Source organism: Narcine bancroftii, chromosome 2 (assembly GCF_036971445.1).
Source record: "Narcine bancroftii isolate sNarBan1 chromosome 2, sNarBan1.hap1, whole genome shotgun sequence".
Lineage (NCBI taxonomy): Eukaryota > Metazoa > Chordata > Chondrichthyes > Torpediniformes > Narcinidae > Narcine > Narcine bancroftii.
In genome coordinates, this window is record NC_091470.1 from 17,808,129 (window position 1) to 17,834,320 (window position 26,192).

The following is a 26,192-nucleotide window of genomic DNA, read 5'->3' on the forward strand; positions in this document are numbered from 1 at the left end:
TGACTGCAAGTTTCCAACATTGAACCTCTTTCTGGAGGCTTTACTGTTCCTGGACTTTGGCTTGAAGTGAAGGTTGAGCTTGCAGCGAACCAGCCGGTGGTCAGTGTGGCATTCCGCGCTGGGCATGACCCTGGTGTGGAGCACATCTCGTTTGTCTCTTTCTCGCAGCAGGACGTAGTCCAGGAGGTGCCAGTGTTTGGATCGGGGATGGATCCAGGTGGTCTTCAGGCTGTCCCTCTGCTGAAAAAGGGTGTTTGTAATGACAAGCCGCTGTTCTGCGCAGAGCTCCAACAGGAGGCGCCCGTTGTCATTGCACTTGCTGACACCATGCTTGCCCAGGATTCCTGGCCAGGTTTCTGAGTCTTTGCCGACGTGAGCGTTGAAGTCGCCAAGGATGACAACCTTGTCGGCTGTAGGGGTGCGTTGAATGAGGTTGCGCAGGTCAGTGTAGAACTTGTCCTTTTCTGCTGGTTCCGCCTAGATGGTTGGAGCATAGACACTGATGAGGGTGATGCGACGCTTGTTTTGAAGGGGGAGTCGCATGGACATGATCCAGTCTGAGTGGGCTGTCGAGAGGTTTTCGAGTTTTGAGGCAATGGAGTTCTTGACCATGAAGCCTACACCAGATAGGCGTCGTTCATCCATAGGCTTGCCAGACCAGTAGAGTGTGTAGCCCGCGCCGCATTCTTGGAGGCTGCCTACATCTGCAAGGCAGACTTCACTGAGAGCGGCTATGTCGATGTCAAGTCTGAGGAGTTCATGTGCGATGAGGGCAGACCGACGTTCAGGTCGGTGGCTGTCAGCCTTGTCTAGCATGGTTCTGCTGCTCCAGCATGCTAGCTTGAGTTTGTGTGCATCTTTTGAGGGGGAGGACATGGAGGGGGAGGACGTGGAGGGGTAGGACGTGGACCTGGCCTCGGGCCTGCGCGCAAAGGAGCTTTTAGGTGGAGTGCAGTGCGCGCAGTACTGGCCACACTCTTTACACCCATGGTTCGTGTGCCGTGGCCAAGCAAGCTGGGACGTGGCAGCGAGGTCCTTGGGTCGTAGGTTTTATATTGGAGTGGCCTTCTCCTACGCAGGTTTCTTACCCGGGATGGAGGGGTCTGCCTCCCCTCCTAGGTCGGGCCATACTGCCCGGTCCGGGGCCGAGGCCGCCGCTGCAATCTAGCAAGATATCTACTTTTTTTACAAGATTATATCAACTCCTAGAATCGATGAAAATTTCTTGTCGATTTATTGACAAAATTTGTCTTCTTTCTTTATTATGCTTTTGATCATTACTGAATTTGACTGCATACAAGACCCACTTTTTTCCCAAAAAATTGGCTCAAAAATATCCTTGGGGTCTTATATGTGAAGTTGAAGTTAGGGTGATAATGATGAGGAATGATCATTGTCGCCCGGTATCAGGGAGGGAGGGAGGGATTCCCCGCTGTCCTCTCGGCATTGCCGTGATGGCCGCCACTGAGCAGGACGGTGGCTACTTGCCTAGCTTCAAAAAGCCCACAGAAGTGCTGCAGCTGTCCAGGAAGTGGACCTGCAGCTTCACGGGCCACAGGGTGGCCTGTGCTTTCCAGAACTGCTGCCGCCACTCACTTCCCCAGTGAGAAGACTGACCATGGCGGCTCCCGCAGCAGCGCAAGGGGTGCAGGGGGAACCCATTTGCCGACATCTGCAGGTTGCCGGTGGGGACCTCAGGGCCTGGGGCTGGACTGGTTGCCAAGGGGAAGCCACACAGCAAAGTGAGTGAGAATTGAATTTTAAAAATTTCTGCTTACCTGTAAATTCACTGAACAAAATTCTTAATATTCCCTGCTGAAATGGGGCGGTTGGTGGGGGGGTGGGGGGTGGGGGGGTGGTGTTTATATGTCCATGGGTCTTATGTCATCAAATACAGTAATTGCTGGAACCTGAAAGTTATTGAATCCTCAAATAAGGGACTTATTTTGGCAACATTGTTGAGATTTTTGAACTATTTAAGTAATACTATTTTTTTCTATCAGAAATTTTAAACCAATAATGGCTTTATTTAAATTGTGTCTCCAATCAGTCTCTTTCTCTTAAATTGCACATAATATTCTCTCATATATTGTGATCATTTTTCCCCAGAAGATCTCAGATAATAAGCTAACCGATTTACTGTGTCTCCTTACACAAGTTAAGATATTAATCAGCATGTTCTCTCGTTGGGCTTGACTGCAGATCATCTTTAAAAACCTTCCTAAATGCATTCAATACTCATGCACCCCTTTCATTTGACTTATGTATTCTGTATGATGATCAAAATTGTCCATTATTTTATTACATTTGCCACAAGCTTTCTTTTAAATTTCTTAATCAATTCTCTTTACCATTATACTGTCTTCATTAAGGGGGCACTCGGACCACTCCAATTTTTATTCCTTGTTACCTTCAACTTTAAGCCCATGCCAATTCCCTTTCTGAGCCCATTATTACCAGAGCAACTTCACTTCCTTTTGCATTTTCGATTTTCCTTTTCTATCCTGTTTGTTGGTTCTTTTAAGACATAAAATGCACTGGAGGATTTAATTCTTAATTCTTAAGGGGCAAGTCATTATGCAAATATTCCTTTCACGTAACTGTTAAATCAAACCCATTTGTCTCTCTTAGTGTAATTAGTATGTTTATCTTGTTAGAATGCCTCATACATTCAGATACAATGCATTTAATTTTAGCTTTTTACTGTATCTTAATGATGCACTTTTTAATGCTAAACACTCTGGCTTAGAATTTATTTGCTCCCCATCTGGTGCAATGCTATATTAAATGACATACATTCAAGCAAGGAAATCTGCCACCCTCACCAGCTCTCTAAGTGGCCTGGCTCCAGACCCACCCTTTGTGGTTGACTCTGATGGCACCCCCCCCCAATAGCCTTACAAGCTCACAGTGGTAATTCATCACCCCTTTCTCAATGGGCCACTGAACCATAAATACTAGTTTTACCAGAGACACAAATAACCCTTGAAAATTGAAGAAATAAAATTGGAGCATTAAACAGCACTGAGCATAAGACGAACGGTCATTAAATGTTGCCTTAGATCATGAATTTAAATTGCAATTGCCACGCAACAGCTTGGATGTCTATTTTTTTTCCCCAATGCCTGGCTATTGGCAAAGCAGGAAAGCTCTAATAGAATTCTGCTACCACATTGAGACTTTAGCACGTCAAGGGACATGGACAGCTCGTAAAAGTGGCCTCTTGTGGAAAATAACAGAGAGGGAGATATGTGAGAAGATGGAACAGTCAACCTCCCCACTCCACCTTTAGCATCACAACCTGGAGATCGTCATGGAGGACATCTGTAGTTGGAGAGAGACATTTTATTGGCCAGAAGGGACAGTGTAATACACCTAAAAACAAAGAAATGCGGTAGATCGTGGCATCTTTGGTGTGATGGTTAAGAAGCTCTAAATATTGCCGTCACACCTGTGACATTTACAGCTGCAGCACCAGACCAACTCAATCTCATTTCTTCTTCTCCTGTATCCACTGACAGCCACATGGAGGCACCTGACCCATCCTCTCCTCTATCCATATTGATTACGACCAGAGAGACAATGTTGTGGATCCACCTCAGAAATGTTACTTTTGTTTTAGAGGCAAAAACTGTCAAATAAATCCAAAGGGTTTCTATAGGTACATTAAAAGTAAAAGATTAGTGAGGGATAAAATTGGACCCCTTGTAGATAGCAAGGGTAGGCTGAGTGAGAAGTCAGAGAAAATGGGGGAAATTTTGAATGATTTCTTTGCCTCGGTATTCACTAGGGAAAAAATATTGAACCAGTTGAAGTAAAGAAAAATAGTGGGGAGGTCATGAATCATATAAGGATAACTGAGGAGGTAGTGATGGCTGTGTTGAAAAAGATAAAGGTGGATAAATCTCCGGGACCGGACAAAATATTCCCAAGGACACTCAGGGAGGCTTGTGGACAGATAGTGGTGCCATTAACAGAGATATTTAGGATGTCACTGGTCACGGGGGTAGTGCCAAGGGATTGGAGGGTGGCGCATGTGGTTCCGCTGTTTAAGAAAGGGTCCAAATGTAAACCTGGGAATTATAGGCCCGTGAGTCTGACATCTGTGGTGGGTAAGTTGATGGAAAGTGTTCTGAGGGATGGTATTTACAAATATTTGGAGGTACAGGGATTGATAGGGAGTAATCAGCATGGTTTTGTCAGGGGTAGATCATGCTTGACAAACCAGATTGAGTTTTTCAAGGGGTTACAAAAAAGGTTGATGAAGGGAAAGCTGTGGATGTTGTCTATTTAGACTTTAGTAAAGCTTTTGACAAAGTTCCCCACAGGAGGTTAGGAAAAAAGGTGGAGGCATTAGGGTATAAATAAGAAGGTAGTGAAATGGATTCAGCAATGGTTGGATGGGAGGTGTCAGAGAGTAGTGGTAGAAAATTGTTTGTCCAATTGAAGGGCGGTGACTAGTGGAGTTCCTCAGGGATCGGTCCTGGGTCCACTATTGTTTGTTATATATATTAATAATCTGGAAGTAGGGGTGGAGAATTGGATAAGCAAGTTTGCGGATGATACAAAGATTGGTGGTGTTGTGGACAGTGAGGAAGATTACCATAGATTAAAAGGTGATTTAGGAAGGCTGGAGATGTGGGCTGAGAAATGGCTGATGTAATTTAATACAGATAAGTGTGAGGTGTTACATTTTGAAAGGCAAATCTAAATAGGTCATATGCATTAAATGGTAGGCTATTGAGATGTGCAGAGCAACAAAGGGATTTAGGAGTGATGGTAAATAGTACCCTCAAGGCTGATACTCAGGTAGATGGTGTGGTGAAGAAGGCATTTGGAATGTTGGCCTTCATAAATCGGAGTATTGAATTCAAGAGTAGGGAGGTTATGATGAAATTGTACAAGGCATTGGTGAGGCCAAATTTTGAGTACAGTGTACAGTTTTGGTCACCAAATTATAGGAAAGATATAAGCAAAATAGAGAGTGTGCAGAGAAGGTTCACGAGAATGTTGAAAGGATTTCAAGATTTGAGTTACAGGGAAAGGTTGTGCAGACTGGGGCTTTTTTCTCTGGAGCGTAGAAGATTGAGGGGGGACTTGATCGAGGTGTTTAAGATTTTAAAAGGGACAGACAGAGTAAATGTGGATAAGCTTTTTCAATTAAGAGTGGGGGAGATTCAAATTAGAGGGCATGGTTTAAGATTGAAGGGGGAAATTTTTTTATGCAAAGGGTGGTAGGGATGTGGAATGAGCTTCCGGCAGACGTGGTCGAGGCGGGATCATTGGTTACATTTAAGGAAAGACTGGATCGTTACATGGATAGGAGGGGACTAGAGGGGTATGGACCGGGTGCTGGTCAGTGGGACTAGGAGGGTGGGGATTTGTTACGCCATGGACTAGTAGGGCCGAACTGGCCTGTTCTGTGCTGTAAGTGGTTATATAGTTATATGGTTATATGGTTATATGGTTATAAATCCAATCCCTTCAAGCATGAGGAAGCTCCTGCGTGGAGCAATTTATCTTTATTTGTTCAATCATATTTAAAATGAGGGCGTCAGTGGCAAGAATGAAATGGGCACCTTTGATTGGCATTTCAGCGGAGATTTGAAGAGACCATAAAACATGAGCCAGAAATAGGCTAGTCGGCCCATTATGTCTGCTTCACAATTTCGTCATGAGCAGATCCATTTTCCCACTCAGTCCCCAATACACGACCTTCTCCCCATTGTTATGGAGTCCTGAGGACCCCAAAACCCAGCAGCAATAGCTATGCACCATGTCAAAGGGTTACTTAAACAAAAGTTGCTTTTAATTATCTTTGCACATGAAAACAGAATCAAACTCTAACTTATTTCTATCAACTTATTTAACCCCCTTCTAATTCAAAGCGCACGTGTGTGTAATGTGTTTATCAGTGTAAAAAAGTTATTTGGTTCACAGTCCAATGTCACTGGTTGCAGGCAATTCTTGTATTGTGCACAAAAGTTAACATCAAAAAAGTCCACCAGGCTTTGGTGCTTATCAGGCAAATGGTTATCACTGAGGAGGGTTCTTGTTGGTTTTCAGAGAGAGATTCTTTTTGTTCCAGGACATCCGCACACGATTCCTTTTTAATCAGTCTTGCTGACGAAACTTTCCCCCTTCAGGGTACTCCAGATGATCCTCTTTCTTTCAGGTCAGCACAGAGTTCCTTTCAGGCAGCCAGTCTTCTCCTTTGACCAAACAGTCTTCCAAAGTCTGTCTCCTCTTCTCTTTCACTCTCCATCTCTCTCGCTGAGAGCAAAGCTGTTCTTCCCTGCCTGCAAACATCATATGCTCTTCCAGACAAGCTGCTTCCATATGTTGGTACTTTGTTGCCTTTTGCAAAATAACACACTGCAAAAGTCCTGCAAAAATTCTGTGTTTTAAAATGTTTGTGTACCACCTGCTCTAACAATTATCCCAAACCACCTCTATATACTCTGTCACACCATAACCTTTGATGCCCTGATTAATCAAGAACCTATCAATCTCTTCCTTAAATGTACTCAATGACCTGGCCTCCACAACCACCTGTAGCAACAAATTCCACAGATTCATCACCCTCTGGCTGAAGAAATTCTTCTGCATCTCTGTTCTAAGTGGACACCTTTCAAATCCTGAAGTTGTACCCTTGTGTCCTAGACTCTCCCACCATAGGAAACAACCTTTCTACATCTACTCTGTCCATGCCTTTCAACATTTGATATGTTTCAATAAAATGCCCCCCCCCCCCCACCATTCTTCAAAGTTCCAACAAGTAAAGGCCAAGAGCTGTAAAACTCTCCTCATATGATTACCCTTTTATTCCCAGAATCATCCTTGTGAACCTCCTCTGAACCCTCTCCAACATCAACACAGACTTTCTTAAAGGAGGAGCCCAAAACTGCTCAAAATACAACCACATTCTTGTGGGACGAGAGCCACACAGATTGAGAAATGACAGCAAACCTCCTGCTCTGAAAGATACTAGTGAACTAGGTGATGCTCTAACCACAAGCTGCTCACCATTTCTGGGACTGGGGGTTCTTGATTTAAAAACTGATATTGATAGAATTTAAATTCCACAGTTGCTATGGTGGGATATGAACACAGGCTGAGTTAGGTCTTAAGTTCTTAATCCAATAGTTTAGCCAATTTACCCAAGGTCCGCCGAGAAAACTTGAAATCTTTTGGAACCATCGAACCTCACAGCACAGAAAGCAGGTCCTTCTAGTCTGTGCAGATCATTGATTCTGCCTAGTCTCACTGACCCGCACCCAGACCATAGCCCCCCCACCCATATACCTGTCCAAACATTTCTTAAATGTTAAAACTGAGCCTGCAACCACCACTTCAGTTGGCCGCTCATTCCACACTTCCACCCCCTAAACTTCTCCCCTTTCACCCTTAACCCACGTCCTCTGGTTTGTACCTCATTCAGATTTCAGATTTATTGTCCGAGTCCATACATGACATCACATACAACCCTGAGATTTTATTTCCTGCGGGCCAGGCGTAATTACCACTTATTGGTTGTGCAAAAAAAAACTGCACACTCCATATACACGTAAACAGACAATGAATGTAAACAAATTGATTGTGCAATACAGAGAGAATTTTTAAGAATCAATAAAGTGCACAAGAGACCTTAACTGAATCCCTGATTGGGTTTGTGTTGAGGTATCTGATGGTGGAGGGGGAGCAGCTGTTCCTGCACCTGGTGGTGAGAGACTTGTGGCACCTCGACCTCTTTCCTGATGGAAGCAACGAGAACAGAATATTCTTCTATGCTCCAGGGAATAAAGTCCTGACCTGTTTAACCTTACCCTGTTATTAGTTATTTCCTTCTAACTGTCACTGTCTGAGGGTTTTGCTTATATGCTGAACTCTTAATATAAATGCACCATGCCTACAGCATTTAAATTATATTGTTTCTACCCTGAAGTTTGCAGGCACATAAGGAGAAGACCATTGCCATCACCACAGGTACATGTCCTGGAGAAGCAGTAGCAGAAATGTGAATGAATTCAAAAGCCGCAAAGTAATGTTGCAGCTCTCTGGTTAGATCACACATATTGTGTTCAGTTCTGGTTGCCTCAATATTGGAAGGATGAGGAAACCTCTGAGAGGGTGCAGAGGAGATTTATCAAGATGTTGCCTGGCTTGAAAAAGAAAGGTTGAGTGAGCAAGGGCTTTTTCTCTGGCAACATTCTCCTCTTTCTCAATCTCTCTGAATCCATCTTGGGAGACAAATTCTCTACAGATATTTTCTACAAACCTCTGACTCCCACTGTTAGATTGGCTACACCTCTTCACACACTGTCATCATCAGAAAGGATTCCATTTTTTTTCTCAATTCCTCCATTTCCATTGCATCTGCTCCCAGGATGAGAAGTACCATTCCGGGACATCCAAGATGCCCTCTTTCCTCAAAAAATTTGGCTTCCACTCTACTATGACTGCAAGAAGTACTACACATTCCAGGGCCCATAACAGTCCTTTCAAGTGAAGTAATACTTCATTTGTAAATTGACAGAGGTCATCTACTGCATCCCATGCTCCTGTGTGGTGTCTTCTTCATCGGAGAGACTAGGCACAGTTTGGGATAGTGTTTATTTAAGCACCTGTCCACTGCAACACCAGGGACCTCCCAGTGGCCATCTATTTTAACACCGACATGTCTATCCATGGTCTCGTGCTCTGTTAAATTGAGGTTACCTGCAAATTGGAGGAAAAACCTGATATTCTGCATCTCCAACCTGGCAGTATCAATATTAACTTTTTTAGTTTCTGTTAAATTCTTCTCTCTAATTCACTTATCCCTCTTCCTCCAGCTCTCTACCCTCTTCCTTTCACTCTTCATTCAGGGAACTACCCCCTCTCACTTCACCTTTCTTCTCCTCTACCCTCCCACCAATGACCTCTTACCTGATAGCCTGTACCTCCAGTTCTTGGTCCTTCCTCTATCCTTTCCTGCCCCCACCTTTTAATTCAGGCACCTGCCTGCTTTGCTTTTGCTCAGACCTAGACGAAGGGCTGAGGCCCGAAACATTGGTTACGTTTTTCTTCAATTAGATGCTGTGTGACCTGCTCAGTTTCTCCAGCTGGTTTCTGTCCTCACCTGGAATGCATTCCCAGGAGGGGGCGGTGGTACATTCACCACATTTAAAACACTCTTAGATAGGCACATGAATGTAAGAAAAATTGAAAGCAATGGGCTGTGATGGAAGGGGAAAGGTTAGATCAGCACACCACCATGATCTGAATGGCCTATACTGTTCCATCTTCTGTGTATTGTTTTTCTCTCCGGTGAACCCTGAGAAAACAGCACCACACAATTGGATTTGTGCCTTCTGCACATCATTATCCAAACTATTAATTTGCCCCATTGGCCCCCGACTTTATTTTGAATTCTGTCGTATATCTTTTATTTGAACTCAGCCTTGATCCCCTCCTACCCGCAGGCAATTTGCATATTAATAACCCCATTATCTTGACTCATTTCATGCAAACAGGGATCCAAATGCAATGGAATTTCAAGAAAAATTGTGAATTGTTTGCTTCAATTTTAAAAACCACTTTAAATTTTAAAAAAACTATACTGTCACTCCACGATCATTTGCCCTCAACTGCTATGTTACAGAGAGATTTATGTGGATCCAATTGGACCGTATCCAAACTAAATTTCTCTCTCGCCTCTGCAGAAGATTGAGGATATGAGTCCAATACAACAATCTTCAAACTTGGCTGGTTTCATTTTACAGACAAACAATCGCACAACCTTTATCAAAGCTCTGAATCCACACGATCTTTGAAGCTCTGAATCCGCACGATCTTTGAAGCTCTGAATCCGCACGATCTTTGAAGCTCTGAATCCGCACGATCTTTGAAGCTCTGAATCCGCACGATCTTTGAAGCTCTGAATCCGCACGATCTTTGAAGCTCTGAATCCGCACGATCTTTGAAGCTCTGAATCCGCACGATCTTTGAAGCTCTGAATCCGCACGATCTTTGAAGCTCTGAATCCGCACGATCTTTGAAGCTCTGAATCCGCACGATCTTTGAAGCTCTGAATCCGCACGATCTTTGAAGCTCTGAATCCGCACGATCTTTGAAGCTCTGAATCCGCACGATCTTTGAAGCTCTGAATCCGCACGATCTTTGAAGCTCTGAATCGGCACGATCTTTGAAGCTCTGAATCGGCACGATCTTTGAAGCTCTGAATCGGCACGATCTTTGAAGCTCTGAATCGGCACGATCTTTGAAGCTCTGAATCCGCACGATCTTTGAAGCTCTGAATCGGCACGATCTTTGAAGCTCTGAATCCGCACGATCTTTGAAGCTCTGAATCCGCACGATCTTTGAAGCTCTGAATCCGCACGATCTTTGAAGCTCTGAATCCGCACGATCTTTGAAGCTCTGAATCCGCACGATCTTTGAAGCTCTGAATCCGCACGATCTTTGAAGCTCTGAATCCGCACGATCTTTGAAGCTCTGAATCCGCACGATCTTTGAAGCTCTGAATCCGCACGATCTTTGAAGCTCTGAATCCGCACGATCTTTGAAGCTCTGAATCCGCACGATCTTTGCTACTTGTCCTTTTATCCTTTCATTCTATGATATTAGTCATAGTGTTGCATATTTTTAATTCTACTGAAGATCAATCATTCAAGAGGAACATTTGTGTTGGAATAAGTGCCTGCAAAATACTGTACATAGCTCGAGTTAACTCAGAAAGTCCATGTAAACTGAAGCACCTGTTCAAGCGTTCCCATAGAGAATTAAGGTGTGTCTTCTTTTATCATCATTTTCAGAGCTGGCAGGTTTTATTGATGCAGAATGGTCACAATCCTGATGGAGATTTTTGACAAGTTAGTGCTGGCTTTGCAAAACTGCTGCATAAAAAACCCAATTTAGTGACAACATCTTATCCTGAGGTTAAGTTCAAAATAAAAATCACGCTTCCTTATCTGCTCCTGCGAGATAAATATCACAAAATAAATGGGACTGAAGGCTGTCTAGCCGCAATAACACTTGGAATGGGGGCAGGGATGATCCCATGTCATGTGAAAGATTGTACATGGGAATTCTTCATTGGAGTTTAAAAAAAACACACACTGCAGGTCTGATGCGGTCTGCCACTGGGAAAAAAAATTGTGATCTCAACCAACACCAGATTTCGTAGCATCCTAGAGCTACGTAACACAGAACAAGCCATTCAGCCCAGCTTGTCTATTCTGACCAAGCTGGAATTCGGGGCTACATTTGGTCCAATACTTTATTATTTAAACTAATATTACTAGAATAATAATTGACAGGGCAATTCTGCAATCGACAGAAATATTAGAAGGGAGTTTATCTTTCTCACCGTGGTGGAAATTTAAAATGTTGAAGGAGGCAGAGTTGGTACTTGATATCTGCAACCTTCAAGGCCAGAGGCAGAAACCAGAACATGGATTAAACTCAATAGATTGGCATTGTCACAATGAGCTGAATGCCCTTCTCTGACAAGTACCTTTCTATTATTGTACGATGTCAAAAGTTCAGAATGTTTCTTTCACACCTGATGGAAGATATTAGTGAAGGTTTTAAGTGTTTATTCCAGAGTTGATCCTAGCAATAGGTATCCTCAGACCCAATCCTACAACTTTTGTTGGTTATGTACTTTAAAATGAGGTATCTCTATCTCTCTCTTTATCTATTTAAAGTCACATGTTAAGTTTAATTACAAATCAGCCAGATATGCATTGCTTGACCTTCAATATAATTCTCATTGAGTATGTCGTGCGCGTCGAAAGAACCAAAGACTTGTTGATCCAAACTAAGGCTTTGATTAACTAAAAGACTGGAGCATATCACAAGTAGGTCGACCAGTCCAGAATGACCTGGTCTGGCTTGGAGCAATCCTTTAAGACCTGCCAGTAGGTGCGGCTACACTCTCAGCCAATCACAGTATTCTTACTCGAACATCTGTACATATGTACAGAGACGCGTTGGTGATAGAATCTGTACTATCACAGGGTACAATTGCTAATTATTGATTATATTGTTGATGATGAGTTTATTGTCATATACACAAGTCCAGATGCTTTGAAATTCTTGCCTGCTGTAGCTACACAGGTACATAAAACACACAAACAAACCACAAGTTTCAAGTAAATTACTAGGTTCCCTCACGCGAGTGGTCAGTTGGAGATCTATGGAGGGTGAGTTAAGTGTCAACTATTTCTGTTGACCATTAAAACATGTTTAATAACATGGAACAACATTTAATCAATGTTAAAGAAAGTTAATTATCCTAAAAGAACATTAAAGATTGCTGAACATCATTACGACATTGAATATTGTTAAGCCACGTTAATTTTTATACCAATATTTTGATATCAACCATTTAGAATGTTACTTAAAAACTTTTCATAGAACAATAAAGAAGAAAGCTACAAGTTTTGTATGTTATAAAGGATTTAAATACAAAAATTACACAATGCATCACAAAAGAAAAAATGATAAAATAAAAATATAAAATGACGGATTATGATATTATTTGAGAATTCACTTTTCTTGAATTTTGACTTACCATTAATGTTTCATTCCTTTTCTATCACAGCATTTCAGGAATTAATTACAAGTTGTATTGAAAGGAGAATGCAATAGTGAATTATTCAGAACTAGCTTTGCAGGGCAACTTTAAATGGGTATGATGTCAGACTATGAAAAGAAAAGATCAAAATTTACAGGAATTCACACTGAATTCTTGCAATATTTCCACAGATCATATGATGAGAATTTGGAAAGTGTTGTCATCTTGCAAACCCAAAGACTTAATGCGAACAAATGTACAATTAATGGAGAGCAGGAAGAGGCCAAATAGGCTCTCAAGCCTGTTCTGCCATTAAATAAGATTATGGGTCATCTGAATTTTACTACTTAACCAGGAGCTTACAGGAGCAGGCACCTCATCACCACTTTTGGAAAGTTACTGTACCTAAAACATTAGCAATGCACCATAGTACTTAACAAGGTAACCTTTCAATCCTTGCTTATAAAGATTCTATACACCTATATCTTAACAATACTCAAAGTCACTGCTTCTTTCACTCTTGGAAGAAATGATTACAAAGGGACTCCACCTTGAACTTAATTTCTGTCTCAATTGTTTTGAAACATTGGTCCCAGTTATCCCACGAGAATTCTCCATATCCACCCCATCATGGTTCCTCAGGGTCTCTTTTCCAATCATTGCCATTCACACTCGTAAATTCCAGCTGATACAAGCTTATCCTCTCTGACCTTTCTCATGTGATTCAAGTTCAAGTTTATTATCATCTGATTGCACAAGTACTGCCTGACAACAAAGCATTTTCCTATGTCAGTGCAAAACACACTGACACACAACCAGACACAATACATATACGACAAACAATACATATGCAGGACAAGTATTCATACATACATAACAATAAATACTGTATCGTAAATATTAGCGACTCAGACAGTTAGTGTGAGCAGTTTGTTTGGCCGTTCACCGTTCTCACTGCCCATGGGAAGAAGGTGTTTCTTAGCCTGGTGGTTCTGGCTCTGATCCTCCTGGATCTCTTTCTTGATGGGAATAGTTGTAAGATGTGTACGGAATGGTAGGGGTCCTCAATGATTTGGTGCACCCTCTTCAGATATTGATCCCAGTAGATCATGTCAATGGGGTGGAGGGAGACCCTAGTGATCCTCTCTGCCACTCTTATGGTCCTATGGATTGAGCTCCAATGCATTTCTCTACAGAAACCATACCACACTGTCAACCAGCCCACCTATTTCAGTTAGCAATCTCATAAATCTTCTCCGAACTGCACACATATCCTTTCTTAAATAAGGAAGCCAACACAGAACTTCAGATATAGACTCATCAATGCTTATATAATTGAAGAATAACTCCTCTACTTTTATATTCACTTAGCCACTCAGTAAATAAGAGCAGTCTAATGGCTTATATACTGTATCTGCTTCTTGGCCATTCATACATAATGCATCAAGACCCCCTGATTCATCAGTATCTCTTGCCATTTAGGTAATTAGACTTGCTTTGTCAAAATGAACAACTTCACATTTTTCTACATGAAACTCACTTTATGTCACTTTGTAGCCCTTTTGACATTTTCACAATTTACTTATCTCGCTCTGTCATCAGGAAATGCGGCAGTCAATGTCAACATACAAGTCATTGATGTATATTGTAAAAGGTTGAGACCCCAGTGCCAATAGTCATGGAACATTGCTCTCCTATGTCAGAATATTCTTCCTGATAGTATGATTTTTATTTTTCACAACAACCTCTGATGTGGCACTTTATCAAAATCTTCTGCATGTGGCAGCCTGCCGTGGCGGCGAGTGCAATCAAAGGTCAGCAGTCTGTGCACCAGCACTGACCCCAACAAGCGAACCGGCGGGTGAACGGCAAAAGGCAGGTTAAAAGCCAGTGACCCCAAAATGATGCTGGCCTTGCTGTGCAGCCAACAGACAGGGACAGCGCGCAAGGACAAGGACAGCGCGCAAGGAAGGGAATTGTTATGCAGGAAAGTACCCACGCGCAGAAAACCTGCTTTTGTTATGCATGTTATGACGTCAGCCAAGGGGGCCACAGCGGGAACAGTGCAAGAATAAAAGTCGGGCCTGAGCCTTAATAACATTCAGAGCTTAACCTGACTACACTACATGTGTGTATCTTCTTTCGAGTAGCGTACAGCTATATGCAAATCTAAATACTGACCATCGACCAGTTCCCTTTTATCCACAGCACCTGTACGACCTCTTCTGATAAATTGGCCAGCACAATTTTCTTTTCACAAAACTATAATGATTTTACCCATCAATAATGTCTTTTTTTAATAGTTTCATATCAAACTCTTGTGATTACTGAAGTTATACATAATGGAATTTCCTCCACTACATATATAATGAATGAAGCCTGCACCCAGTCCATAGCCTTCCACAGGCTTCCTATCCATGTATCTGTTCTAAATTTTCTTCATTGTTAAAATTAAGCCCACATTGAACACTCCCACCACTCCGTGTGAAGAAGTCCCCTTCAATTTTTTCCTCCAATTTTTACCTTTAACTATATCCTCTGATTTCTCTCACCTAACCTCAGTGGAAAAAGCTTATTTGCATTTAAATGCCCCAATTCTTCTGTGCTCCAGGGAATAAAGTCCTAACCGGTTTTACCTTTCCCTGCAACTCAGTTCATCGAGTACAGGCAACATTCGAGTAAATCTTCCCTATACTCTTTCAATTATATTAATATTTTTCCTGTTAGGTGACCAGGAAAGATATGAATAAAATTGGAAGAGTACAGAGATGATTTACGAGGATGCCAAATCTTTTTCAACTGCAACTAACAAATCAGTGGCTCCTCCACAGGGAGGGAAAAGAACGGGCACTTTTATCCTCCCTTTCGAGTTGTACATAATCTTTTCTTGAAAATATATCAATGTTCCTTCACTATTGCTGTGTCTAAAGCATTGATGTGCAGAGGGATTTGGTAGCTCATTGAAAGTGGCATCGCAAGTGGAAGAATGTGGAGGCTTTGGAAAGGGTATAGAAGAGCTTTACCAGGGTGTTGCATAGTTTAGAGTAGTGGTTTTAAATTTTTTTCTTTCCACTCACCTACCACCTTAAGCACCTCTGGCATAGGAATACTTAAGGTGGTAGGTGAATGAAAGAAAAGTTTGAAAACTACTGGTTTAGAGGGTACGAGTTATGGGACATGATTGGACAAACTTGGGATGTTTTCTCTGAAGCACAAGACACCATGGGTGACCTGTCAGAGATGTATAAAATCATGTGGCTTTGATGGAGGTGGATAGTCAGAATCTTTTCCTCAGGGCAAAGCATCATACACTAGAGGACATGTACTTAAGGTGAGGGAGAGGATGTTTTAGGGAAATAAGTGGGGCAAATATTTTTATACAGAGAATGGTAGGTGCCTGGAACAAGCTACCAGATGCCATATAACATTTCAGAGGCTTCAAAATAGACATGAATATGAAGGGGATGGTGGGTTATCTCTTAGATGCAAGCAACAAGGTTTTAGTTTGATTTGGACCAGGCTCAGCAGATTCAATGTTCTATAGAACTAAATGTCATGCAGTCACCTACAAAGATTCCACATTTGACATAATAGAAGCATAGAAACATAGAAGATAGGAGCAGGAGTAGGTCATTCGACCCTTCGAGCCTGCTCCGCCATTCAACGAGATCATGGCTGATCTTAAAGTTCAGTACCCCGTCCCCGCCTTCTCTCCGTAACCTTTAATACCCTTATACTGAAGAAATAGATCTAATTCCCTCTTAAATAGATTTAATGAACCTGCCTCTACTGCCCTCTGTGGCAATGAATTCCACAGATTCACCACCCTCTGGGTAAAGAAATTCCTCCTCATCTCAGTCCTAAATGGTTTGCCGATTATCCTCAAACCATGGCCCCGGGTTCTGGATTTTACCATCCTTGGAAACATCCCATCTGCATCCATTCTGTCCAGTCCTGCCAGAATTTTATAGGTCTCTATGAGATCCCCTCTCAATCTTCTAAACTCCAGCGAGTACAATCCCAATTTGCACAATCTTTCGTCATAAGTCATTCCTGCCATTCCAGGTATCAGCCTGGTGAATCGCCTCTGCACTCCCTCCATTGCAAGAACATCCTTCCTTAGATAAGGTGACCAAACCTGCACAAAATACTCCAGGTGGGGTCTCACCAAGGCCCTGTACAGCTGCAGTAAGGTATCCTTGTTCCTAGACTCAAACCCTCTTGATATGAAGGCCAACATACCATTTGCCTTTTTAACCTCCTGCTGTACCTGTATGCTCGCCTTCAGAGACTGGTGTACAAGTACCCCTAGGTCTCTCTGCACTTCCCCATCTCTTAATCCATTGCCATTCAAATAGTAATCTGCTCACCGGTTTGTATTACCAAAGTGGATAACCTCACATTGATCCACATTGTAGTGCATTTGCCATGGATCTGCCCAGTCCCTCAATTTATCCAAATCACACTGGAGCTTTCTGACCCCCTCTTCCGTGCACACAACCCATCCTAGCTTAGTGTCATCTGCAAATTTGGAGATATTACATCCAATCCCCTCATCCAGATCATTAACGTAAATTGTGAACAGCTGGGGTCCCAGTACAGATCCCTGTGGTACCCCACTGGTCACCGCCTGCCACTCAGAAAACGAGCCATTTATCCCAACTCTCTGTCTTCTACCTGCCAGCCAGTTCTCAATCCACATCAATACTTTGCCCCCAATCCCATGAGCCTTGATTTTGTAAGCCAGTCATTTATGCGGGACCTTATCGAAGGCCTTTTGGAAGTCCAGGCTCTCCCCCATCTATTTTACCTGTCACCATCTCAAAGAATTCCAATAGATTTGTCAAGCACGATTTACCTTTTGTAAATCCATGTTGACTCCGTCCGATCCCTTCTCTGCTAGTCATGTGCTCCGCTATTACATCCTTAATAATGGATTCCATCATTTTTCCCACTACTGATGTAAGGCTCACCGGCCTATAATTCCCCGCTTTTTCTCTACCCCCCTTTTTAAATAGTGGGGTAACATTAGCTACCCTCCAATCCATGGGTACTGTTCCTGAGTCTATCGAGTTCTGGAAAATAATTCTTAAAGCATCTGCTATCTGAATGGCCACTTCCTTAAGTACCCTAGGATGTAGATTATCAGGCCCTTGGGATTTATCTGCCTTCAATCCCATCAATTTCCCCAAGACCATGTCCTTAGAGATACTGATTTCTTTCAGTTCCTCCCTTGCATTAGTCTCTATGTTTCCCAACATCCTTGGGAGGTTATTTGTATCCTCTCTTGTAAAAACAGAACTAAAGTAAGAATTTAATTGGTCTGCCATTTCCTTATTCCCCACTATATATTCCCCTGATTCCGACTGCAAAGGACCTACTCTGGATTTCACCAATCTTTTCCTCTTGACATATCTATAAAAGCTTTTGCAGTCGGTTTTTATATTTGCCGCAAGCTTACTTTCGTAATTTATTTTTGCCCTCTTGATTAATCCCTTTGTCCTCCTTTGGTGCATCTTGAACTGCTCCCAGCCTTCGGTTGCGGTACTTTTTTTGGCCAATTGATATGCTCTCTCTTTGGACCTAATGCTGTCTCTAATTTCCCTTGTTATCCACGGTTGAGTCACCTTTTTTGGTTTATTTTTATGCCAAACTGGTATAAACGATTTTTGCAATTTCTCCATTAGATCTGTGAATGCTTTCCATTGTCTATCCACAGTCAACTCCCCCATAAACACCACCCAATCAATCTTACTCAACTCCCATCTCATACCATCATAATTCCCTTTATTTAAATTCAGGACCTTAGTCTCGGTTTTAATTTCATCACTCTCCATGTCGAGTGAGAATTTGATCATATTGTGATTGCTCCTACCCAAAGGGCCTCGTACAACAAGATTGTTGATTAGCCCCTTATCATTGCATAATACCCAATCTAAAATGGCCTGCTCCCGAGTTGGTTCCTCGACATATTGGTCTAGATAACCGTCCCGTAAACATTCAAGGAATTCCTCCTCCTCAGTATTTTTACCAATTTGACTAGTCCAATCTTTTTCTTTGGCTTGGCTTCGCGGACGAAGATTTATGGAGGGGGTAAAAAGTCCACGTCAGCTGCAGGCTCGTTTGTGGCTGACCAGTCCGATGCGGGACAGGCAGACACGATTGCGGCGGTTGCAAGGGAAAATTGGTTGGTTGGGGTTGGGTGTTGGGTTTTTCCTCCTTTGCCTTTTGTCAGTGAGGTGGGCTCTGCGGTCTTCTTCAAAGGAGGCTGCTGCCCGCCAAACTGTGAGGCGCCAAGATGCACGGTTTGAGGCGTTATCAGCCCACTGGCGGTGGTCAATGTGGCAGGCACCAAGAGATTTCTTTAGGCAGTCCTTGTACATTTTCTTTGGTGCACCTCTGTCACGGTGGCCAGTGGAGAGCTCGCCATATAATACGATCTTGGGAAGGCGATGGTCCTCCATTCTGGAGACGTGACCCATCCAGCACAGCTGGATCTTCAGCAGCGTGGACTCGATGCTGTCGACCTCTGCCATCTCGAGTACCTCGACGTTAGGGGTGTGAGCGCTCCAATGGATGTTGAGGATGGAGCGGAGACAACGCTGGTGGAAGCGTTCTAGGAGCCGTAGGTGGTGCCGGTAGAGGACCCATGATTCGGAGCCGAACAGGAGTGTGGGTATGACAACGGCTCTGTATACGCTTATCTTTGTGAGGTTTTTCAGTTGGTTGTTTTTCCAGACTCTTTTGTGTAGTCTTCCAAAGGCGCTATTTGCCTTGGCGAGTCTGTTGTCTATCTCATTGTCGATCCTTGCATCTGATGAAATGGTGCAGCCGAGATAGGTAAACTGGTTGACCGTTTTGAGTTTTGTGTGCCCGATGGAGATGTGGGGGGGCTGGTAGTCATGGTGGGGAGCTGGCTGATGGAGGACCTCAGTTTTCTTCAGGCTGACTTCCAGGCCAAACATTTTGGCAGTTTCCGCAAAGCAGGACGTCAAGCGCTGAAGTGCTGGCTCTGAATGGGCAACTAAAGCGGCATCATCTGCAAAGAGTAGTTCACGGACAAGTTTCTCTTGTGTCTTGCCATGAAAGACCCCAACAATGAAGACGCTGTTTACATCCGGTACCGCACGGATGGCAGTCTCTTCAATCTGAGGCGCCTGCAAGCTCACACCAAGACACAAGAGAAACTTGTCCGTGAACTACTCTTAGTCCAATCTATATGCAAATTAAAGTCTCCCATGATGACAGCTGTTCCCTTATGATAGCAGAAAGGTCATGTTCAAAGTGGTTGAAGATGGTTGGGTTTTATAAAACTCTTCTGAATAGGAGCATTTACAGAATTAGTCTGTGGCCAAGATGATTAGCCTTCAACAAGCATAACCATCCTTTATGCTTGCTACGATTCCATCCGGTGCGGTGGAGAGTTCTCCTCCTGATTTACTGTAGCTCTTGAATGCCAGACTTGGTCAATAACCCCTCTGATGAAAAAGGCAGTCATTCTCATTTTAATTATGAAATTCACTGCTTGAATCAAGGAGGTAAGGAGATTCAGAGTCAAACGGGCCTATCAACCAAACGAAGCATCTATGAATTGGCTATTAGCAAGCACATGCTGATTATGTACATTGCCAATGGCCATTTTTGTTATGATTAAGAATAGCTTAATGAGATTTTTTTGAAAAAAAAATCACTAGTTTGGATTTTCTAACCATTTGCTGTCATAAGCCTGGCTTTTTCTATATCCACTGAAGGAATCCAATTGGCTAAAGTGGTGATCTAGAAGGTGGATGTGTTTGGTGCTTGTGACTGAAGATCAGGCTCAGGGCAAGTAGCAGGTAATAACTTCTTGACTTCCAATGAGGAAGAGACTATTCAGAAAAACTCTCCCTCTTGTTTGATGATTAACTCTCCTTCACCATTTTATTATGGCAGGTCTGCATAGATGATGGTACACTTAGTTCTTTTATCTTCTGTTTCCATTATTTTCATGTGTGTATAGCCCTCAGCTAGGTTGGAACCATTTCAAGGTACACCTAATGCTGTTATGAGCATGTTCTTCCACATGTTTTTCTCCCACTTTCTGATGATAGAGTGAAGGATAAGCTGGGCATGAAATTAAAGTGATGGGACACATTCTGAAGCTGTGGATGCCCATAGTGTCTCATTCATACTTTACAGATGCCAAATATGAACTATCAGATCTGATCTGAATGCAACCCATCCCCTGTACCCAACTCTGCAACTAGATCCTTGACTTTCTCATCAGAAGACCACAGTCAGTACAATTTGGAAACAACGTCTCCTCCTCACTGATTATCAACACAGGCACATCCCACGGCTATGTGCTTCGCCCACTGCTCTACTCATTATACGCCCGTGACGGTGTGGCCAGACACAATTCTAATGCCATCTATAAGTTTGCCAGTGACACCACATTTGTTGGCAGAATCACAAACGGAAACATATAGGAGGGAGATAGATCAGCTGGTTGAATGGCGTAACGATAACAACCTTGTGCTCAACATCAGCAAAACCAAGGAAATGATTGTGGACTTCAGGAGGGTCAGGGAAACACAACCCAGTCCTCCGAGGGTTCAGTAATGCAAAGGGTCAAGAACTTCAAATTCCTGGGTGTCAACATCTCCGAGGATCTGTCCTGGAGCCTCCACATTGATGCAATCACAAACAAGGCTCATCAGCAGCTCTACTTTGAGGGGTTTGAGGAGGTTCGGTATGTCACCGAAGACTCTCATAAACTTCTACAGGTGTTCGGTGTACAACATTCAGGTTGGTTGCATCACTACCTGGTATGAAGGCACCAACTCTCAGGACAAGAATAAACTCCAGAGAGTTGTTAACTCAGCCTGCGACATCATCGGCACCAGACTTCACTCCATCGAGGACATCTATATGAGGCAGCTTCTATTCTCAAAGAGCCCCACCACCCAGGCCATGCCATCTTCATTCTGCTACCATTAGGGAAAAGATACCAGAGCCTAAAGACGAGCACTCAGCACCACAAGGACAGCTTCTTTCCCGCTGCCATCAGATTCCTGAATAATCAATGAACCGAAGACACTGCCTTACTTTTTGTGCACCAATATTTTTACTTTATTTTATAGTAATGTCATAAGATGGTTATACTTACTATCTATTGTCTATTGTCTATAATAGAAACGCTTGCACAAAATGATACTGCTGCAAAACACTGAATTTCATGACTTGTTCATGACAATAAATTCTGATTCAGCAAGGAAAATATCGTCATTGGGAAGCTAAGTCTGAGTTGGTGACTGCTAAAATGGTGAGGATAACGCCAAATCGATTTATTCCTCATGCACTCTCCAAAAGGTGAAAGCCTATTCTCTCATCTATCCTCCTGGAATCAGCTGGGTTAATTAGAGACGCTTCAAATTACTGTTTGTGTTGCCTAACACTGACAGCGTTTTCTTAAATACTGGAATGCCTTTAATGTAACAAACCTCCCAATTTGATTTATTCAGTTGAATTATGACATTTAACACCTCAGGAGATATTAGCTCAGATAATCAAACACAAAGATGTACATTTATAAAAGCATCTTAAAAGAAAAGGTAGAGCGATGAGGAGGTTTTGTGATGACGTGACTTATCTCATCACAGAGTGTCTTGCCATGGTATCTCTACGCTGGTATCTTTCCAAGTGACACAGTGGCTTTACAGGTGGCAAGATGTGCATTAAATACTAGAGTATTTAGTATCTTGCCTTTTGCAGCTTCCTGTCCTATCTGCTGTTAATAGCCATGTGACTCACTCTTCATGAAGAGACCACTCTGCCAATACCTGCTGTACAGCTTGATCCTTACTTGAATCTCAGTATCATGTCCTAAACAAAGCTGTTTAATGTTCTCACTTGCTCGTGCCATGCCAATGGCGATCATACATATTCTCTCACATGTTACATCTACCTTCATCTGCTCTACTTGAATTCATAATTTTAAAAAAATTATTTCCAGCATGGTAGAAGCAGATTCTGGCCATTTAAACCCATGCCACCCAATATTCCAAACTTATCACCAATGTAGCATCTGTGGTTATCTCTGAAGTTCAGACTAGCAGAGCTAAAAACACAACTTCCTTTTCTGAAGACAGTGACGTTTGGTATGATGTTTCAAGTTACATTCCCACATATGCACGACAATCATGGCTTTAAATATCCCTTCACACCCAATGTTTCCAACAACTCTTTGCAACAGTACATTTTCCTGGAAAATATAAAAAGGCAAAAAACCCTAGGAAATCCCTATTATAAACAAAATAAATTGAGAAAATATAGGAGCACACACCAAACGCCCACCTCTTTACATGAAATCACAGGTCACAGTAGAAACGTAGTTCATTTCTTTTGCAAAGTTGCCATTATCATGTCAATATTAACTTATTCTGGGTATTTGGAATTATCCCCTTGTCTAGATCATTTAGTTCCAATAATCTGCATCTTCATCCAGATTCCAAGATCTTTCAGCAGTTTCACGGACTTTGTGACAGCTGAAGGGGTTGAAGATCAAGTGCATTCCGGAAGACATTCTATTCTCCTTTCCAACGTTTTTATATTTGCTGAAACATTTGGTGCTGAAACAGGATATACATCAAAGACAGCCAAGTACAAATGCATCCTTTATCAGATTCCAAATAGAACATGGCTGCATATTCTACTGTTTCCAAAATTTGATTCCATGCACTATTGCTCATAATTCTTTTTGATTTCATTTGGATAGATCATCCATTTTAAAAGATAAAAACGTTTTATTGGTTCTGGACTGTAGTTTTATGTAATATAATTCCAAACTGCCTTGCGATATTTGATACAGGCTTCTAATAATGCAATACTGACCCAAATGTTTGATCTGCTCTGGTGTGGTAATAACTCTCCTCACCTTCTGCAGGATGATATTCCATCACTCTTCTGTCATTGAGGAGAGAGACCAAATCCATATAACCACCATCATAATTCCATGGTCATTTTACTAATCCCTCAAGCACATATTAATGTAATTTTCCTATCACAGTAATTTGGGAAGAGGCTAACCAAAATAAAAATCACTCTTCTACTAAGTAAACCACACTTACCTCGTTCACATGTTCTTCCCCAGTACCCCATGACTGTGCAATCACAGATGAACCGGTTCCAACCTTCTCGGCACATTGCATTGTTCTTGCAAGGGTTGCTGTCGCAATGTTTCGATGTCACTCTCAAGCAGGATGGCTTGACCCCAGCAGCGTTCTGTGCCTCAGCCAACTGGCGAATGTCCTTGCTCCTGCCATCAATAAACAAGTCCCGAATGCAGCCCACATAGCCATAGTTCAGCATGGCTGTCCAAAGCTCTGTGGGCAAAATGGAACCCATTCTGTTGTCTGGTAGGCCTCCGAGATACATGTCTCCCTCCAGGTCAAGGATCTCACTATCTCCACTTGCTGTGAATGGGGTGCGTCGACTATTCACCGATATAGTACCTGCAAGAGAAGATCACATTGCTTAGAAAATGTTGCCCCAACTTTTCCTTATGGGTTATGTTGTGCCTGCAGTATGGCCTCTATTGTATGGGATCAGAAGCTTCTGTCTCAATGAATCTCATCTAATAAGAAGTGGATTAGCTTCCCCCAATGGTGCAATATGTCAATATGAAGAGTTATTAAATCACACTAACTAGGGTTGGCACAATCTCTTGCCGCACAGTTAACTAATTATAGCTGGGTCAGCAGAAGGAGATTGAAAGAACATGCATTGCCAGTCATATTTTCTAGCCATTCCAAACCACTTCATTGCTAATGAAGTGTGTATCATTATAATATAAACCATCTGATGTGTTTGCTGAAGAAACTAGCCAAGTAATGTCTTTGTATTTTTGAGGAACCATTATACTTCTGGATATTAAATCAGTGCCACAAAGTGGGTGCATTATTCACTCCTAAATTATAGTTTTAACTTTTCCTGGGTCTAAATTCAACCACCAACTCAGAGACCATCCCTATTTCATATTTAATACTGGAAGCCCAAGATTTAACCCAGTGAGAGTCTGAAGATGTGCTTGTGATTCAAACAAAGGAAAACAACCAAAAGCACATATTTAATCAGCACTTTTTATTTCCTTTCTAGGGCATCCCAAAGCACTTTACATCTGGGAAAGGACACAAAAATAAAGCCACGGTTGCAATGGGGGAAAACACAGCAGCTAATTTGCAGACACCAAGCTCCTGCCAAGAGCAAGATGTTAATAAATAAATTGTAACAGTTCACATTTTGTAATGCCATAATTAACTTTGTTTACAATAAAATAAGGTGGTCTCAGATATAACCATATAACCATATAACCACTTACAGCACAGAACAGGCCAGTTCGGCCCTACTAGTCCATATCGTAGCAAATCCCCACCCTCCTAGTCCCACTGACCAGCACCCGGTCCATACCCCTCTAGTCCCCTCCCATCCATGTAACGATTCAGTCTTTCCTTAAATGTAACCAATGATCCCGCCTCGACCACGTCTGCCGGAAGCTCATTCCACATCCCCACCACCCTCTGCGTAAAGAAATTTCCCCTCATGTTCCCCTTATAATTTTCCCCTTTCAATCTTAAACCATGTCCTCTAGTTTGAATCTCCCCCATTCTTAATTGAAAAAGCCTATCCACATTTACTCTGTCTGTCCCTTTTAAAATCTTAAACACCTCGATCAAGTCCCCTCTCAATCTTCTACGCTCCAGAGAAAAAAGCCCCAGTCTGCACAACCTTTCCCTGGAACTCAGACCCTGAAATCCTATCAACATTCTCGTGAACCTTCTCTGCACACTCTCTTATTTCTGTGCTCAGTCCATGTGCAAACCTGTCATCATTTAAACTTTTCTCCATGCCCTCAGTGCTGCTGAGGTCAATCGACTTGAAAGGGAAAAGAGGAGCACAGACATTTGGAGAGTCATATAGCATACAAACAGGTCCTTCAGCTAATCATGTCAATTCCAACCATCATGTCTTCAATGATCTCAGGTCATTGCATTAATTCCATATTTCTCTATGTTTTCTTCATTTGATTATCTGGCCAGATGTCTCTTAAATGTTGCTGTTCCTGCTCCCCCCCCCCCCACACCTTTTGTTCTTATGTGTGCAAATAAGAACTACATTTCCCAGCATGCAATGCACACCGTTGGCCAGAAACTGGAAGTGACATATGACGAAGGTTGTCTGGAAATCAGTTGAAGCAGCTGTGAGAGATAATAGATTATAGGAAGTAAAGTTAGTATGAATGAAATAAAGAATACTAGACTAGACTAGAGGAAGTTAAGTAAGTGCTGAATAGGGATGAATTCCGATAAGAGTGTGAGGAAGGGTTACGCAAGTATAATAGAAGAAAGGTCTTATAGTGATAGACAGAATTAGCAAGTTCTGCATGTAGAATTAGTAAGTCCTGGGGGTTAAGATGTGTGAATAAGGACAAAGGCAGATTCAAGAATAAGGACAATGACATGATGGGACCCAGACAGGATACCCCATGGTCTTTCAAGTTTACAGAAACTGCACGTAGGCAGACAGAATTACCAAATGCCAAACCAATCCAGGAGGCAGAAGAATGTTAAGGGGG

The 26,192-nt window shown here is 42.4% G+C and overlaps 1 protein-coding gene across 23 annotated transcripts in view; it reads right to left on the reverse strand.

Moving 5' to 3' along the window:
- Positions 1-26,192, reverse strand: part of LOC138753237 (neurexin-3-like) — a 2,173,925-nt gene that overhangs the window by 1,358,611 nt on the left and 789,122 nt on the right. For all 23 annotated transcript variants that reach the window (XM_069916009.1, XM_069916007.1, XM_069915992.1 and 20 more), the window contains one exon: positions 23,689-24,072. In XM_069916009.1, the coding sequence (XP_069772110.1) occupies positions 23,689-24,072 (384 nt within the window). The remainder of the gene's footprint in view (positions 1-23,688; positions 24,073-26,192) is intronic.